This window comes from Cryptotermes secundus, unplaced genomic scaffold (assembly GCF_002891405.2).
Source record: "Cryptotermes secundus unplaced genomic scaffold, Csec_1.0 scaffold40, whole genome shotgun sequence".
NCBI classification, from domain to species: domain Eukaryota; kingdom Metazoa; phylum Arthropoda; class Insecta; order Blattodea; family Kalotermitidae; genus Cryptotermes; species Cryptotermes secundus.
Genome location: NW_019730583.1, coordinates 224,814 through 244,313, shown reverse-complemented (window position 1 = coordinate 244,313; position 19,500 = coordinate 224,814). Strand labels below are relative to the sequence as shown.

Here is a 19,500-nt window from a genome sequence, read left to right as displayed (position 1 = left end):
CACCTTAAATTATAGGTAACAACTTTATATATCAAATTGTATCACTTCTTATATTTAGTCCCTTGACCCTCTTATATGGGTCTGAATTTTTTAATTTGTTTCAGTCTTAAAGCTAATAATAGTGGTTTGCATGTAGGAACATATATGAGACCTGATGAGTGTCTCTTTGAAGGTTGAAAGATGTTGCCATTGATAATTTTTTTAACATGTAGTGCATAAAACTTTGAATAAACTCATGTTCAATACTGGTTGCATTGTGTGGAGACGGGCACATTAATATCATATTACAGTCCATAGTATGGCACTCATACATAACATGTTACTTTAAGCAGATTTTAGCGTGTAGATTTTTCAAAAGAAATTTGAACAGCATATTTCAGTCATTATGATATTAGTGAATTATAACTTATTCATTATCAGTACACAGGAATAGATGGCAGGACAAATACTAAACTTGACCAAGAAATGTAGTGGGTATACATCAGAAAATTGTGCTTCACATCACAGTGAACAATGACAATAACAAGAAAGTTAAAAATGTTTATACTTTTATGTTTTTTAATTGCTAGTGGGGCGGGACTAGGTCCCTTGTACTGCGGCCACTTCTGGCCTATTGTACCAGCCCCAGATGATAGGTGAGGGTGATTGTGGGGCAATTGGTGGAATGAAGATTGGCAGGGGAAACCGAAGTACTCAGAGAAAACCTGCCCCAGCGCCACTTTGTCCACCACAAATCCCACTTGACCAGACCAGGGATCGAACCCGGGCCACCACGGTGGGAAGCCAGCGACTAACCGCTTGAGCTATGGCACGGCCATACTTTTATGGTACTTACATTTTATCATGCATGACTGTAGGTATGTGAAGCTGCTCACCATCACACATCCAACAATTGAAGTAGAGCTATACCAGCTGGCAGCAGAGACTGCTGCTAACCTTGAGAAGGTGCATCCAGGTGGAAAAATTCTTGAAGGGGTTAGTCTTCCTGTCATACAAGCATGAAGTAAATTCTCTGATTTATTAATAGTAAAGTGATTTTAAGATTATATATGCAAGAGGATGGAATCTGCAGTTTCTTAGCTCAAACTCAAATGCATGTTGCTTATACTCAGTTGTTACTGAACCCAGTTCAATGTTGCATTGCATCAGTCATCTCCAGTGTGTACCATTCCCCCCCCCCCTGCCGTTTCTCATTTCTCTGTTCTTTGATCTCATTCCTCCTTTCCCCATATTCCTTTTTCATCCTTTTTAGTTTTCAGTTCTGTCGTCATTACTGTCCCCATACCATAACAGCTGTGGACAGTTTTTCCAGAGATTGAAAGGAGGTGTCTGTTGTTTATATGTAGATATTTCAATTATCTTTCTGTTATTAAGAATATTTATTCTGGATCACATTTTTGGAAGTGACTGCTAAATATATAGGGAGTTTGTACAGACCACAGTGGACCTTCTAAGTTCAGCCAAGCAGAATATTTATAACTGCATTTACTTAACAGCTCTAGGCCACTGTCGAGATTGTATGGGGCGAATTTATATGTTTCAGCCAAACCTACGACCACAGGTGACAGAGCTGGTGGCCAGCACACGTCAGCTGTATGAGGAAACGTGCAACTTGTTGCGTGAAAAGGCACATAACCTTGTGAGTGCATGCAGAAGAAGTGCTACACTAGTTCACATACCGAGATGTTTTTTGTGGATAGCTTCCACTTCTTATGATTTACTTTTATACCTTACTTTGCATGTTTGCGAAGCAATAGGAGAGGATATTTGTTTATTTATGTGACATAGTTCAATGTTCAAAAGTTAATAGTGAAGATATTTCACACTTTTATGGAAACTAAAGGTAAATCGCTATGTTTACAAAATCCAATCATCTCACGCTAGCATAACCTCACACACCATAGCTCTGAGGCTCATTTTATTATTATGCTCTTGTCTGCATGTAAGTGGTTTGTTCCCTTCATGAATTCTTACCAAAACTGTCCACACATTTCTCATTTTACCCTTGTGTGCTGTATGCTAAGGGCAGAACACTCTTCGTGCTTTAATCATCCTAAGAATGTTAAATGAAATGTATGAACCCTGAAATTCATTATCATGTAATTTTTTCCAGTGCCCTGTTTTCTTCTTTCCTATGGTGTAGTCAGCATTAAGAATAGGTTGAATTATATTACAGGCTTTTACTTCCAGTAGTGTCACCTGTAAAGAGTCAGATTTTCTGCTTTTGTTTTCTTGCCCTTTTCACTAAACATAACAGCTTTCCCACTGTTATCCAGTTTTCACACAAGAGGAATCTAGTATGCCACAAAAAACTGAAAATAGTTTTATGTAGTTTTTGTATGTTATCATAGTTAAAAGAATTATGAGTTGACTAGAGAATGACTGACTGTGGTTTGATATCACCATTGGGGTATCCTAGAACATTTTTATTTTGTCATTTAACAATGCTGTCAGTATAGCGTTAATTAATTGGTGGAATGAGAATTGGTAGGGGAAACTGAAGTATTCAGAGAACACCCATCCCATTGCCACTTTGCCATAAATTCTGGGTTTGAACCCTGGCCACTGCAATGGGAAGCTGGTGACTAACTGCCTGAGCTATAGCATGGCTGAACAAATGCTCTGTTGGCTCTGCTTAAACAGTACAGGCAAGTTATATGTTTCTACATCTTCAAAGAGAAGAAAATCTACCCCATCAAGCTGACAATAAAACTAGAGAATTCATTAGATACTACAGGGTGGGCCAGACTCAATTAGGCAGTTTTTGATTAGATGTTATTTTTATTGATAAATGTTAACAATTGCAATGGTTACAAAAATGTAATCTCACACACATAAGTCATCGATTTTCAAGATGCTGGTCAACCTGGGCACCACCTAAGTCAACACAGGCTTGCAGACGCAAAGCAGTATTTTCACACGCCTTTCTACACATATTCACCGGAACTTTATTGAACTCCTGAACAATCACCTCATACAGATGTTTCACACTGTCAATGGGATTAGCATACACCTTGTCTTTGAGGTAACCCCAAAGGAAAAAGTCTGGTGGGGTGATGTCGGGTGATCGGTCTGGCCACTCCACAGGCCCTCGATGGCCAATCCAGCGTTGAGGAAAAACTTGATGCAAGAACACCCGAACAATATTGGCGAAGTGTGGTGGGGCCCCATCTTGCTGCCACCACAGTTCATCAAAGTTTTCTCTCTTCTGAAGAGATGATGCCAGTTCTGCAGCAACACGTGCTTGTGTGTCAGCAGTTCGGACAGTTATAGGCTGACCAGGATGCTTGGGATTCAAAGCACTGGCGGTTTCATCAAACTGCTTGTTTATTCGGACGATTGTGTCCCTGTGGACTGCTGGCGGTCCAAACTCTTCCAACATCCTGTGCTGGACTTCTGATACATTGTTGGTAACTGAGAAAAGGCGCACACATTTTACACGCTGCTCGATAGACAACCGTCTACCGGCCATGACGTTTCCTCGATGCGCACTAAGTAGGAAGAGTATTGACCTCGTTTGCAGCATACCATATGATGCTGCCATCTATCGACAACAAAAGGTACTTTCCCATTATCCTATGTGTTGTTGTATTGGTTAGTTATTAATGATAAAAACTGCCTAATTGAGTCTGGCCCACCCTGTATAGGGTTCTGTTGATGGTGTATAACACACAGAGATACTAGGTTTTTGGACTTTGTCCATCATCCAGATTCTAAATAACGAAGTAATAAATAAATAACTTAGTTATTTAGAATCCAGATGATAGATTCTAAATAACTAAGTAATAAATAAATAACTTAGTTATATCCAGACGATAGACAAAGTCCGAAATATTTATTTCTCCTGTGTTCTGCACTTGGATAGCATGCATTAACCTACTATATGGAGGTGCTATCAGAAAGTTCCCAGACTGTTGTTGTTGTTGTTGTAACTGCCTCAGTGAAAGAAGATGAAAGGGGAGGCAAAGGTCACACTTCTGCAAGCCTATTGTATCAGTCTGCCATGTGACACCACACTGTGAACACACATTGTTTTTATGCGGGTGCTTTTTCAACTTCAGTGTTTCATTTTGTCTGCAATGGATGGCAAAATCCAGCAATGTATCTGCATCAAATTTTGTGTGAAGATTGGTAAATCTGCTACCAAAACCCTTGAAATCCTTCGTGAGGATTTTGGAGAACATTCTTTAAGCCAGACAGCGGTTTTTGAATGGAATTCACATTTCAAGGCTGTTTGAATATCCGTTCAATATGACGAACGTTCAGGGTAACTAAGCACCAGCAAAACAACAGAAAATGTTGAAAAAATTTGAGAATTCGTCCACAAAGACCATCACCAAACAATCCATGAGCTCACAGACACCGCTGGGATCAGTTATGGAGTTTGCCAGGAGATGTTAATAGAAAATTTTAACATGTGCCTCATTGCTGCAAAGTTTGTTCCCCAACTCTTGATAAATGATCAAAAACAGCAGTGCATAAACATGTGTCTGGAGCTATGACAGAAGGCTAATGAGAACACAGCTTTTTTCTGTAGGATCATAACAGGTGATGAAAGTTGGATTTATGGTTATGATCCAGTAACAAAGCAACAATCATCTCAATGGAAGAGCCCACAATCACCAAAAGCAAAGAAGATGCAGCAGGTCAGGAGTTCAACGAAGAGCATGCTCATTGTTTTTTTCCAGTGTGAAGGGGATTGCTCACCATGAATTTGTTCCTACTAACACTATGGTCAACTCTGACTTTTACTGTGATGTTTGAGATGCTTGAAAGAAAATGTTTGACGAAAGAGACCAGAACTTCGGTGCAACCACAACTGGCTCCTTCATCACAACAATGCACCCACTCACACGTCCCTGAAAACCACAGAGTTTGTGACTAACAACAACATGGTTATCGTTCCCCATCCTCCCTACTCACCAGACTTAGCCTCTTGTGATTTCGCTTTGTTTCCCAAATTGAAAATGAAACTGAAAGGACAATGTTATGAAGCAGTGTCTGACATCCATAGGGATGTGGGATTATCAATGTTCTAAAAGACAACAACGTAAAACTGTAACAATTGTATATATTAAATTGTATAAATTGAATGTACAGAATAGCTGCGAAGCTATGTGGAATGTCGATGTTCAAAAGTTGGCTGGCCCTCAAAAGGGCAGTTTGTTCTGTCGTGAGTGTGCTGGCAGAATTTTCTCCTTTGTAGTAGACCAAGTCTTTATGGCCGTTCAGCTGGTTTGTCTGGCCGGTGATGTGGTGCTGCGTGCGCTGGTAGGAACAGCTGCCTATGGTGCAGGATGGAAAGTTGCGGCAGCTATATTAGCTGTCTGGTAGCAGAGCATGGTTGCTGGAGAGTTGCGGCAACTACGTTAGCTGCCTGATCACAGAGCATGATTGCTGGAGAGTTGCGGCAGCTGTCTTTGGTGCAGTAAACAGCTGATGACTGATGACTGATCATTCTGAACTGAATGTGATCACTGATGATTGCAAGCTTTGGGCTCCGCCTTTTATACCATGCTTGCTGGGTGGAGCTTAAACTTGCAGTTGCAAGTTTGAGTGCTGATTGGCTAGCCCGCGCTATGATGTAAAGGTGGTCTGGACAGCAAGTGCTGTATAAATACTAGCATTGGCAGCAATGTGATATTGACTAGGAGTTGAGTGCTGTCTGTTAGACTGGCGAAACAGCGTGTTAGTATGTGGGATATTCCCACAGGGAATTACAAGCAGTACTCAACAGCATTAAGGAAAATTACTTCCATGGTGCTTTTGAAGCTTGGAAAAAACGATGGGATCGCTGTATATATTCCCAAGGAGAATATTTTGAAGGAGATGGCAGCCAAAATTTAGTAAGAAAAACCAGTTTTTTTCCTTGACCTAGGGTTGGAACTTTCCAATACACCTCGTACAGTGCAATTACAACAGTAACCTATCCTGAACATCCAAATACAGGTTCTCTTTCAGTACTTTATTCTCAGATACTCACATTATATGTTCTACGTTTGGAGTGAGCGACCAAGTTTTGTATTCATATAAAGGAAAACTGAAATTCAAATTTTGAATGTTTTGAAGAGTTTTATACTATGGAATGTAACACCATGTACTGTTAGTTCCTCGGAACTCTAGCCATGGTAGAGGGGTTCGTACCATCTCTCGCTGAGCTGGGAGAGCAGTCTTATCGGCTTACATCAGCGTGGGTACTACCAGTTTGCAATGTAGCGTCTTGGAGTCTGGTCAGGTGTATCGATTCTGCGGTATCTACTCCTGGTCTCTGTAGGCAATGTTTTCCGCTCAGGGAGTAGCTCTGAACATCACCACAGCAAGCGTACAGCAAGCGTGCACCACAACATCATTTACCTTTCTGCACGGCTAAAGTTACGAGGCACTAACTATAGTCATTTGAGAATTATGGCAGAGCTGTGCTTGCTGCTTGCTTCATGCTGGTTTCTTGCTTGACTTACTCTTCAACCCTGAAGATGTAGGTGACATATTCCTCTGAAACGTTGGTCAACTTTCAACAGATTACATGGCATTACATCCCACAAGATAGAACTCTTCACAGCCACTACTGTGGAAACCTCAAATAATACATTTTGAATATTCTAATCTTTAGACTGTAGGTAGCAGATTGGAAATAAAAATTTCTGAATTGAATGCTAGCAAGCGTTTCCCAAATTTAGTATTCTCTTAATTTCATTATGATTGTCATTCAGACTTATGTCATTTTCAAGTTGTGAAATTTGCATTGTTTTCAGAGGATTAGTCACTCTAAAACTTCATTTAGTGTTCTTGATTAAAGATTTGTCCTCATTTAACATTCAGTTTCAGTGATCCCAAGCAGTAATTGCTGTGTTAAATTACCTTAATTTAAGAGCTTCCTTAGTTAGTGTTCAAATCCACTGCCCCTAAAAAATGCCTTATGTAGGAATTTTCACTGTATTGTGATAGTTTCCTGTATTCTGGTGATCATAAATGATTTTTCACAATATTTATACATTTATTTCTAGCTCACTACTCTTGTCAACGTCCTGTGCTTATTGTTTCTGTGTTTTTTACATCTGTATATTTGAATTATATTCCTTTTTTCGGTTATTCATTATTTTCTTTAATATTAAGTTAATAATTATCTTAGCTGCCTTTCGTCTTCCTCACATTGTAAACATTTTTATGCTATGCTACATCTTTATGTTGTGATTGCAGAGGCTGAGAGAGGATCTGGAAGGCAAACTGAGTGCAGCTCTGTGCAACATAGAGATGGAACTACGCAAATGTGTGACATATGACAGTGCAGGTCTTGTGCAATTCCAGCAGCCTGTGTCTGAAGAGCAGGTAACAATATGCAGAGTAGACTGGACATATAATGCCAGTATTCATTCTATATCATAAAGACTGTCAGATATATGACTGTCAGGATTTGAATATTTATCAGGGCAATTTTATTTTGTTTTCTTACAAAAACTATTATTATTCTGCTTGAAGTACAGTAAAATGAAGCATTTTTGAAGTTAGGCTTGTATTTTAGTAAGAAACTATAGACTTTTTGGTCACCAATTGTAAGGCCTACAAATCCATTCATTGGATCTTGTATAAAGTATTGTATTTATTGTATTGATGTTTATGAAATTTGAGAAGGTTCAACAAGTTTGCACAAGTACCAGCAAAATAGGAGTTCATTAGAATCAGTCCAAGGTTCTCAAATTATTAGATGACCCAGCACAGAAATCCCTTTGTCTCAGAAACTTACAGATAAAGCTTATTGGGCATAAAGTGTGTGTTTCATTTTTCTGTAGTTTTTTAATACCTTTTGCTCCATTAAACCGTGTATTATGCTGAAGATGCTTTCAGAAATGCATGTAGGTGTTCATGTAAATTATCCATTGTTGTCTGATTTTAACCAAAATTAGAATATTTCAACATATTTTAATAAAACTCCCCAATTTAAAATGTTGTGAAAATGTGTTCATCACTTCCTGTGTTGTGGACAGACAGACTGATGGACAGATATAACAAAGTCAATAGGCACATTTTAGCAATTTTTCATAGCAGATGCATAAAAAATTAAGAGGTATGTGGATTTATTGTCATTTCTTGTGTTACTTTACACAAAAGAATTTGGGTTGTGAAACCTCACGGAACAGAATATTTGACAGAGGCAGACAGAGATAGGGGAATAATATTGAAATGGATCTCAAGGAAATACATTTTAAGCATGTAAACTGCATTAAACTGGCTCAGAGTCTTGTCCAGTGGCTGTTATTTTGATTTGTGGTATTAAATTTTCAGCTTCTGTTACCCTAGAGTTAGAATATTGATTGCTCATACTTGATAATAAATGCCCAGGGTTTTAGATCTGAGAGAAATAGAGAATAACAGGGTCATGTGAACGTTTATAATGATGATTCTTTGCAGTTTTTAGTCCTAATCGAGTTCTGTTAGGGTATTTAAATAACAGAGTTAGAGATGTGCAGAAGATGAAACATACATGAGACACAAAAAAAAACGATTTTGAATGCAAAATCTTGTGCAGAAGGTTATTTGACAGACTAGAAATAGATGGCTCAGGGCAGGATTCAGTAGCTGTCTCTTGTCATGGTCATGAACCTGTGAGTTCATAACAGCAGTTTAATGTACAGTGTAATTGTTCTTCAGGGTGTCCCAGGAGGAATATGCCAGACTTTGGGAGGGTGTTCCTTATGTTAAAGTATGCCGAAATAACCCAAAACACCTATGTCCAAAGTTGAACAGTTACGGAAATAATAGCCCGAGAAAAGTGTGGTCTTCTGGCCAGTCCATGCACTGTACCTGTCAGCTGACAAGTCTTATCTATGTTTGTCCTTTAGTGTGGTGATTCACATTAGCCGTAAGCTTATGTACTACCTTCAGGGTAGGTTGCGGCCGCGTTGTGAATGGGTGGTAAATTAGTTGTGCGGAGTTGCTGAAATGCCTTTTGTGCTTTCACACATGGAATATTGTGATATGCATTTTGTGTATGGATTTTGCGGTGGCAATGCACGTGCTGCTGTTGAAGAATACCAAAGGCGTTTTCCCAATCAAAGGATTCCATCTCGAAGTGTATTTACATGAATTCACCAGACATTGCATACTGGTTCTCTTCCGAGTGTTTCTGTGCACTCTGAAAAGGAGGATGTACGAATGAGAAACACACGAGAGAACATTCTTGAGATGGTTCAGAGAAGTCTATGTCTGTCCACTCGTAGAATGGCCTCTCACATCGGCATATCATGCAGGTATGGCGAACTTTACATGATGAAGAGTTGTATCCTTACCATGATCAAAGGGTACAACATCTGGAACCAGGCAACCCTGCTCAGCATATGTATTTGTGCCACTGGATAAAAGCTCATCCCGAACTGTTAAGCATCATTTTATTCAGTGATGAGGTGTCTTTTACCTGGGACGGTGTATTTTAGTAGTTATGTCGTTGGCTTATACCAGAATGCACAGTCAGCCATGTTACGTCAGCACTTGCCATACATGTGTCATGTATAGGGCTTGGAAACCTAAGGACAACTATGACATGACGTGCTAGTTTTTTTGTAGTTCAGTTTAATGGCTTCATGACACTCAAAAGTTAGTTTGATGTTACATACATTATTAACATTACAGAAACCACATATTCCTGCCAGTTTTAATATGTATTTGGTAATCAACAAGTGTGTAACACCTGTCAAAGTTTCACACTTCTCTGGCCATTATCTCCGTAACTGTTCAACTTTGGACATAGGTGTTTTGGGTCATATAGGCATACTTTAACATAAGGAACACCCTCCCGAAGTCTGGCACATTCCTCCTGGGACACTCTGTATATTGAGTATAGCTTATAATGAGAACATTAGCACAGTGAGGAAAATCATTGTCACTTTTCAGTTTCTTAAATGTTACATATATAGAAAAACATCACAAAATAAATTTTTTCTAGTATTTTTGTTATAATAAGCTATTTCTAATTAGCTGTTACCAGTTTCTGCTAAATGTTTGCATGGACTGTATTTTCAGTTTTACTTTCCAGCCTGTTTACACTTTGCAGTCCATGAAGGTATCATTAACACAACCTCTGTTCCCCTCCCTTGTCTAGTAGAGATAATCTGAGTACTGTATGTTGAATAGAGAAATCTACTCAACATTGAGACAGGAATACATAGCATACATGCTTTGAACCAATCCAGTACATAATTGAAAACAATGGGCAACTCTCAAAATATTACATAGTAGATGTAAGGGGCAAGTAATTACTGTTAAAATCTGATTACCAGATCTTGGGATTCAAATCCTTTTCTCTCATACAATTAAGTTTAATTTGCAGTACTTGTTATCTTAAGCCTAAAATAACTTTTAAACTGACAACAGTACTGCATGAAGAGAAACCAAATTGTAAAATACATAGAGGAGGAAGTGCTTCAGTTTGTATAAGGTCTTTCATGTTAATGTTAATTTTAATGTTAGTTCTTTAACCCTAAATAATTATTTTATTAATTCATTTGTTAAGAGAAGTGGCTTTTTGCCAAACATATTTAAGGTGTTTAGTGTTTATTTCAGTCCAAGGCTGGTGGTATTTATGAAATAATATCTTCTTAGGCTATTAGCCACATTGATACAGAATAAAAGTCTGGCACACCAGAGGCTGTCAGTCTTCATCATCAGAGACTGATGTAATGTGTGATCCTAGTGAAGGTAGAGACACTAATCACCCAAGAAGAATTCTTTGTATTTAGTTGCCATGAAAACTTCACAATTATATGACAGTGTTATGCTTATCTTTCTAGTCCTGAGACTTCCCATAGTTTGGACAGCTGTGTACAGCCTGACTGGATTTCTTTTATGGTTTCATTCATCAAATGGGATTTATACAATTGATGAGTGCATTAATTGATTAATTCTTCTTATAAACCACCAGTTCAGGATGCTGATATTTCCTTGTGAATGCAGGGTTGCAGTGAACGGAAGGGCCGTGCTCGTGGACTGTCCTGGCTGAAGTTTCGTCGTGGCGGTGGAGGTAGCAGCAGAACTGCACGTGACGTTGCCACTTGGGGTGTAACTGAGGTGGCAACATGGCTGGAAACACTCCAGTTGTCAGAGTATGCAGAAAGCTTTACATGTCATGACATACGTGGACGCGAACTCCTGACTTTAGGACGCCGTGACCTGAAGGAACTTGGTGTCACCAAGGTTGGACATGTGAAGAGGATACTGCAGGCTGTCAAGGACCTCACCATGTGATCCAAGAGTGTGTAAGCGAGGCTCTCACACCTTGCTTACACTGACCAACCACAAGCAGGAGCTAGGTTCAGGTTCATGTTAGCAAATAGGTGAATTAGTGCTGGGAACATGGAGCCTTGAAACAATAGAGTCAAGTGTATGTAAAATCAAAACAGAGATATAGGAAGCCCAGTTTTGCAGGTAAAAGTGCTGTCTCCACCTTATTTGAGCACAGTCCTGTCTCTCACTTATTTGGTAGTGTTTTCACTAGTTCAGTTAATGCATTTTGGTACAGAACTCTCGTTTGTGGGTTGAAAACTCTCCTATGACAAACACCCACAGCATAAGCAATAATGTCCAAAAGATGCTGCTCCATCAGCAACTGGAGTTTTATAGCTGAACCTGTTTCTTTTATGCAGTATAAATGACCACTGTGCAATAATTCTGGTGGTTAGATGCCCCTTTCTCACTGCAGAGGTCTGGGTTCAGTACCATGTGAGATTTTTGATGGAGAAGGTGACTTTGTAACTGATGTTTCCCCAAGTGCCATCAGTCACCATTCCATCAGTTCTCCCTGAAGTGTGTGACAGGCTAGACCAGCCAGTATATTATCACAACTGGCATTTGGCTAAATCCAGGTTAAGGAAGTGTACAGCCCACTGGTAAGTGAAAGGTACTGGACAGAGAAATCAAGATGGTCAAGCTAGCTTGCAGCAAGGCCAGTGATAATGTACCTGTGTTAGTGTCAGACTGTAGTCTGTCAGGCTGTGCCATGTTTCATCATTTTAATTGTACAGAGAGCAGTATTTAGGACATTCAAAATGACACATTGTCAGTACAACTGGGAAGACACGCGTGGCAGCTTAACCTCCAGTGTTCTTCCTGTGCCTTGAATTTATTTTAATGTGTTCGGCACATTTTTTAAATGTGTTTCCAGTTGTGCTCATCTGAAGCTGAAAAGTCATGGCATTTATACAATACTTAACACTGGAAAATAGCCAATTGTACCGCTAATGGTTGGGCCACAGGGTCTCATTATATCTAACTATGGATGATGAAGTTTGAAAGTTATGATTTATGATGAGACATCATAGCACTCAGTGACTGATGTTGCAGAGAAGGAAGGGGTGCCAGCATTACTTTTTGTGTTATTAAACTGTTTACTTGTGCAATCAAGATTCAGTTTGTCATTGTGTTCCTGTAAGATAATAGATTAAGGAATTTTTATCACTGTGGGGACCAAATTATTAATGGATAAGAAGTAATGTCTTGTTTGAATTGTTGGAAGTTGGCATTCTTTCTTGAAACAATGTACAAACTCTAGTCAGTGAGTATCTCGAATGTGATTAAAAAAAGTCGTTTACACATGGGGCCTACTGTCAACAATATATTCCCGATATTTGTTGTTGTTTCTCCCATTGTCGTGCTCTTGCAAAGCAATACTTCCTGCCCCACCTGCTGACAGCCACACTTGGCCTTATACTGTTAAACCTGTTTTCCTGTTGTTATATCTTTAAAAAGAATCTGTTTTTTACTAGTGATGTGTGTTAGAACAACTTTTCTAACTTGTTGCATTGTTACAAGTTGTCTTCTGTCTTGCATATGCAAGGCATTTGTTGTTCATATCCCATGCACCAACCCACACCTTGTTATCGCCTCACTATTGACATGCAGTACTTACTATCAGAGCAGTTTGTTTGAAAATGTATTTATACTTCTTTGAAGACAGAACAAATTAATTTATATGATGTCTTATAATTTTGGCAGATTTCTGCTGCATTGGTTCATGAATTGTAAAGATCATATGTAATTCCGTAGACTTAAGATATGTCATGTTTGACTGCAAGCTACAGAGTTATCAACCCTGGTTATTTCATTCAAGCTTGATAAGAGGAGACAGTCTATAGAAATAAGTGTATGTATTTTTTGGAACTAATTTTTCTTCCATCAGAAGTATAAGGGATTTATGATGGCTGCATCATGGTGGCTCAAACAGCTTGATTTTTATGCCAAATTTTATTAACCTTTATCAGCTGTGCATAACACTATTGTACCAGTGCATGTGCATGTTCAGGAGGCTGGCCATTGCATTTTTTTCAATTCTCATACTCATACCTCCAAGTCAATGCATGGCCAATGCTTCATTGTACCAGGAGATTTAACGTCCCCCATTTTGAGGCAGTAAAGGTTAAACTTGACTAAATGGTAGGGGATGATGAGTTATAAAATATTTACAAGTAATTACAGTAACTGTTAATTCTGTAACATATATCTTAACTTCAGTTTCAATATCATAATGTTTATCTCATGTAGTTCTATGGCCATTGTTGAAATAACATTCCATGGAAATCCCACGTCATAATTGTTTTGTGCACCTATATTAAAATTTCAGGTATTTATGAATGCCAAAGAAAACTTGAGAAAGTACAAAAATATATCAGTCATCTTCTCCTCACTATTTATTAGATTTCATAGCAGTGTGAATTGAGTGATGGTTGAGAGAAAAGAACAGATATTATGAAGTAAACTCGGTAAATATTGAAACTATATGCGAAAATAATCTTGTGACAAAACCAATTAACTGTGGTTAGCAATGATGATAATCTGTATGTCCTACCACTTTTTCTCTTATGTTCACTGGTGCTAGTTATTTAAAATTATGTTTATTTGTGTATATCATGCTTTGCTGAAGTGCATCGGATTCAATTTTGAGGTGAAGTACAGTTGATCTGCTCTTGAAGGGATGAATGCCATTCTAGCCTTAAGTCTATTTTGAAACAAATCTCTATGACCACTTTTCTGCAATAACAATTACTTGAACAAGTTTTCTCTATCTGTAAGAAACTTTTTGTAATGGCATATATAAATTCAACCCATCTTTTCCTGGGACCATGGTTGCGTATGCAAACTTTTCCTGTTGAAAGAAATATTTTTGGAGCTGTGGTTACTAAAAACACGTTTCTTTTATTCCTATAGCTTATTCAGGTTTCCCGTCATGGTCACCTGTCAGTGTCTCGTTATTAAAGGGAAATTATTTTGATCACAATGCTCCCACCATGTAGCATCAAAATTCAACATTGCAAGGATAAAACTGTTGACATATTATATGGCTGATGTTCGTGATATTAATATATGTTGGAATGATCTACCTCTCTGTGGTGTATGTATGTTATGTTACGTTACAGAAAACTGATTTTTAAAATAAGGCATATACTGCCTCTTTTTTCATGTTTTTTTTTTTTTTGTATGTGTGAAATAGAGGGGCTGGGCATTTTGAATCACATCTAACTCTGAAGTGCAGTGAACTCTATACACTGTTCATTGATATGCTGATAAAAATATATATTTGTGAGCACTGATTTTATATTAAACAGAGTGAAACCCACAGAATTCTGCAGTTCTCAGAGGAAAGCCCACAGAGGTCTTGTAAGATGCCTCAGATCTACATGGACATGTGTATTCTGATCCTCCACAATTAGTCTATAATACAAGTCACTTAAACATAGTGACAGTAACAATAATTTGCCCATTCCTGACTGACTGTTATCTCCTAATGTTGTATCTATAGAGGTAATCAATCTCAGCAGATATTGATAGGAAATTGTAGAATGAACATGTTCACTGCTCACTGAATTATTATAATTAATATTATTATTACAACAACTGATTGATATGTTGATGAAATAGATCGGACCTGAACATTGACTATTTTTGACCATTCTACAGATGTTCACTGAGAGTGATTTTGGTTAGGCCCAAGTGGTCTGTATTTCCCTGTGGTTTAAATATGAGGAACTCTTCTGTATTTTCTACCAGAAGCTTTGATACACTTCCTCATTTCTAGAGTCCCCCATGGCTCATCTTATTTCATGTTCTTATACAGTAATAACAAACAGTAACAGGCAGTCGTGTGCTCCATGTTTGTCAGCATGTTTACAGATGGAAAATTCAGACCTTATACAATGGCTTTATTCAGTCTAGTATACTTGTACATCATCAGATACAACCTCCATATGTAGCATATTAACATGATGCCTGAGAGTGTTTATGTGTACATTGATCTTAGACTTGAAGCACGCAAGATTGGCTGCTGAGTGCTCTGCCCATGCAGAATATATTTGGCAGCATGTATGTTGTATTCTTTAGACATTTAATGAAGAGCCAAGAGTTTGAACATTGGCTTCAATTTTTTATTATGATAGTTCAACAAAGCTAGAGAAAAGTTTATGTTAATACTTGATTACTGTCTTGAAATATTGGCTTTATGATGCTAAGTTTTAATTCTGTGGGAATCATCCTTGTCTTATTCATTGCACTACAGAGTGAATGGGTATGTGCTTGTGTCTAAGTGTCAGATGTACAGTTCCTGTCTCAAATGAGCATAGTAACTCTTATATCCAGCACATTTGCTCTTCAAGACTTGTATCATGATTTAACAAGAAATGCCTATCCCCAGACACAAAGTTTTCTTCTTTTCAAAATTGTTAGATGTTGGCAGGAGCAAAGTTTTATACATTTCTCTTTCCTGTGATGATGAAACCTCTCCACCATGTTGATGTTCTGAAGTATTCTTCCCTTAGCAATATTACTGTCACACCTTGTCCTCCTGGGTAGTGGCTCTCACATTATGAAGAGGAGGCATTGTGACATGAACCAAAATTCAGGTTCAGAATGTGAAGCAACAGACTTCTTCAATCTCATAGTCTGCAGGTGTGTGCATTCAGGGTGTAATTAATTTATAACTGTACAGAATATAGGGTATATGATTTTGACTCCCTGGGCAGTCAATAGGTTTTCTTTGTTATGATGAAACCTGCAGCTTCACCATCATCACCATAAAAACTTGCTGCTGGACACTGTCCTGAGGGAGTTAAGGCCATCTGATATGCTGTTTGAAGAATGCTGTCATCTTGGATGACACTTGATGTCATCTGATTGGTGTTTACTGATGTTTCTGGGGATTTTACTACCTCCATATTCGGGGTTGAAGAGTAAGTTGTACATGGAAGGAGCAAGTAGGGGAACACGACTCTCTGCTTGCTGTCAAGGCTAACTCTTTGAAAATGCAGAACAATTGGGGCATGTGGCATGCATGAAAGAGTTGAAAAGTGCATATAAAATTTCACTGAAAGAACCTGAAGAGAACATTCTGAGGCCTGTCTGAGCATAATATTAAATTTGACTTGAGGAAAAATGGCGTTTGATGATGATGACTGGATTGGCCTAGCTCAGGACAGGGTCAATTGGCAGGTTTTTATGTATATGATAATGAACCTTTGGGTCCTGTAAAAGGGAATTTCCTTTATTATTAGTTGGCCACTATTGACTTCTCATGAACTCTCCTTCATAGAGATAGTTATATATTCCTGAGAATTTGAAAAGAATTAAGCCTGAAACTAATCACAGATACCATTACAAGAACTATCAAGCAACATCATGTTGAGATGATGTTATACATACAACAAACCAGCTGCATACATTAGTGTATATTAGGTATATATTACATGTATACTATTCATGTAATACAATTTGTCAAAGAGATAAGTGGGATATGATTATCTCCCACAGTCCAGAAAACTTTCTGGTTCAGCTGTGGTCAGTTCCCAAGTTCACCAGATTAAACAGTTTAACTGTGACAGCTAGAATAAATGTAGAATTTCTGTTCTAAATTTCTGAACATGCCTTGAATGCAAATTGTGGAAGCCACTGCAGATTTAGTGCCATTGCACAAACAGATGAGAAATGTCAGATGTGTATATATATATATATATATATTTGATCACTCCTCTTCTCCTTCACCCTTCCTTTCATGGGAGATTTTAACAACTATTTACGCTTATTAATGAAAAATATAATAACTATTTAATATTTCTGACTTTTTCATTGGGCCACCATTGTCCAGAAATGTTGTATCTCTGTATATTCATGTTTGTTACTTCAACTGTATTACTCATATGTAGCAGTGAGAGTGTGTGAGTGTAAGTTATCTATTAGAGTGTACAGAATGATTTTCCCACCTGTGGGGTGGGGGCCTGTAGAATTTCATTGTTAGGACAAGGGTGCTTACTATGGTGAGTGTTTCTGGGCACTTTAATCCATGTCATGCAGTTCGTAGTACAAGCTCCTGGTTCCTTTGTTGCTGTGACAGTGGAGGTATAAATTTGTTAAACTTTTCACGGGGTTTAGGTCTTCATTCTGCATATCAGTTCTTCCATCACTGTTACCCCTTAGCCCTCTTATTCAAATGACTTCACAGACTTGTCATGGTTTCAGATATAAGCTTCCTGAACATAATCACAGTTCTCTATGGCACTTCTTATCATATCAGTACATAAAGCCCTCTACAGTACTTGCCACTTTTAATAGAACCATATGTCTCTGTATGCAGTTTTTGTAACCAGTAAATTGTCTAGTAATACAACCCTAAGGTTTATCATAAGAAGCCATCATTATACCTTATTCTTGTTCAATTCAGTCCAGTTATCTGTTTACACCATATTTCCCAGAGACACATCTCCCATATGTACCTTGGTCTCAGAAATTCTTTCTTGTTTTTGCTGCTATGTCCAATTCAATTCTGGGAACTACCCAACCTCCTCCAAAATGGATACTGGGGTTTGAAGTTTGACCTCCATCTAAAACTCGGGCTAAGAATGCATGGCACTGTGCCTCCACTTCCTCTCTTATGGTGTGGTGCTTAGGCACAGGGAAAACTTTATTTTTTCCTTCTCAGTTCCACTTAATTTAACCACTCTTACAACAGTGTCAAGGTTATAAAATGTGGAGCCTATAATTTTGTAGTTTTCATTAACTGCATACAGAGGTATAAGGTAATTATTAAAAGTGGCATATGCTGCTAAAGACTTTGTCTGGCATTAAACTACAAATAAGTAAATACCATTTAAACATTTTAAGTATTTAGGTCTTAGTATTTTCAGCTGTGCTTTGTTTTTAAAAAGTCCTCAATTCTTGTCTTCCCTCACAGTGAAAGAATTTTGCACATGTAAAATATAGTGGAATTGTTTTATATATAAGTATTTTAATATTTGCTATTCTTATCATGGAGATCATTTTCACATGTTAATGTCATTCATGAATACTTGAACAGTGCTATGTGTTTATGAGACATAAGAAATTATATGGTGTGTTCACAAGATACTAAATACTGCAGATTAGTGATGTCAAAGTAACTGTGCAGTGTGGCCATCTTGTTCCTTTGTGTTTTCTTGTACTGTTAGGAAATGATTGGAACCAGGTGCTTGTAATGTTATTTCATTCTAGATTAGTATATTGTTTCTCTGTCATGTGGACCAAGCAAATCACTATACATTTATGTTGACATGTTATTAATTAAATGTGTAAACACAGTGCCAGTTTGCTGTAAGTTTGAACTAAAGAAAAAAGTTGCTAATTGGACAGATGCACCTGTTATTATTGTCCCAGCATCTGAAGACTGATGTTGTTGGGCAACGTGACCTTACATGAAATTGAATAGGGGATGCATGTCTTGACAATCACAGCATAGATGGTGGTCATTTTTATTATCTGGCTTAAAGTAAAGCCAACATTGTGTTTGCAATGCTGTCTGTGATCCATGTTTCTTAGAAAATATTCTGCAGCTAATTACATACAATTCTATGTTTAATAGTTTGCATTATCTTAACACAATTAAATACAACTTGCAGCAATCGAATGAAACGCAAGAACTTCTCTTATGTACAGTATTTTATTACCTTATTTGCAAATAACATAGGTCAGTGACTAGACATGAGCTGGATGACCAGAATTTTACTTCAGGAAAGAGCATGCAATTTCTAAGATTGTGGTCTTCTAGGCTGTGGTAGCCATGTAGTCTGGTAGAAGGGTTCCAAAGCCTACTGTCTCCATCTGTGAAAGCCCCGTATTTAATGCAATTTTTGTTTTCATAATCATACCTGGAATGCCCCTAGGCCCATCCAGCTTTCTGTCAAATTGGTATCTGTGTTAAAACAGCATAATTGTAAACAAAGTTGCTTTAAATACAGAAGTGTGTAAAGTGTTACTAATTTTAATTGAGTCCAGTCAACCGCACCATGTGAGAAAATTGCTATTCTGTCTCTCAGATTTCACAGTAGTGAAGACCCAAACTGCAGTCTTGTGGGTAATGACACTGTGTGTACTGGTAGGTTGGTAAAAGAGGCATGATGTTTCTCTGAAACATTATTACCCATCTACCAGGCAACATGATGTAATAACTCAGAAGTTGCAGTGTGCTCATATACATGTTGGCATCACTTTCACATTTAG

At 38.0% G+C, this 19,500-nt stretch overlaps 1 protein-coding gene across 6 annotated transcripts in view; it reads left to right on the top strand.

The window, feature by feature from the left end:
- LOC111866321 (diacylglycerol kinase eta) overlaps nt 1–19,255 on the top strand; it is a 163,455-nt gene extending 144,200 nt beyond the window's left edge. For 5 of the 6 annotated variants that reach the window (XM_023855151.2, XM_023855152.2, XM_023855157.2 and 2 more), the window contains 4 exons: nt 858–975; nt 1,544–1,639; nt 7,198–7,326; nt 10,945–19,255. In XM_023855151.2, the coding sequence (XP_023710919.1) occupies nt 858–975; nt 1,544–1,639; nt 7,198–7,326; nt 10,945–11,235 (634 nt within the window). In that variant the 3' untranslated portion in view covers nt 11,236–19,255. The remainder of the gene's footprint in view (nt 1–857; nt 976–1,543; nt 1,640–7,197; nt 7,327–10,944) is intronic. The other variant, XM_023855153.2, reaches the window with a different exon arrangement.
- The last annotated feature ends 245 nt before the right edge of the window (nt 19,256–19,500 follow it).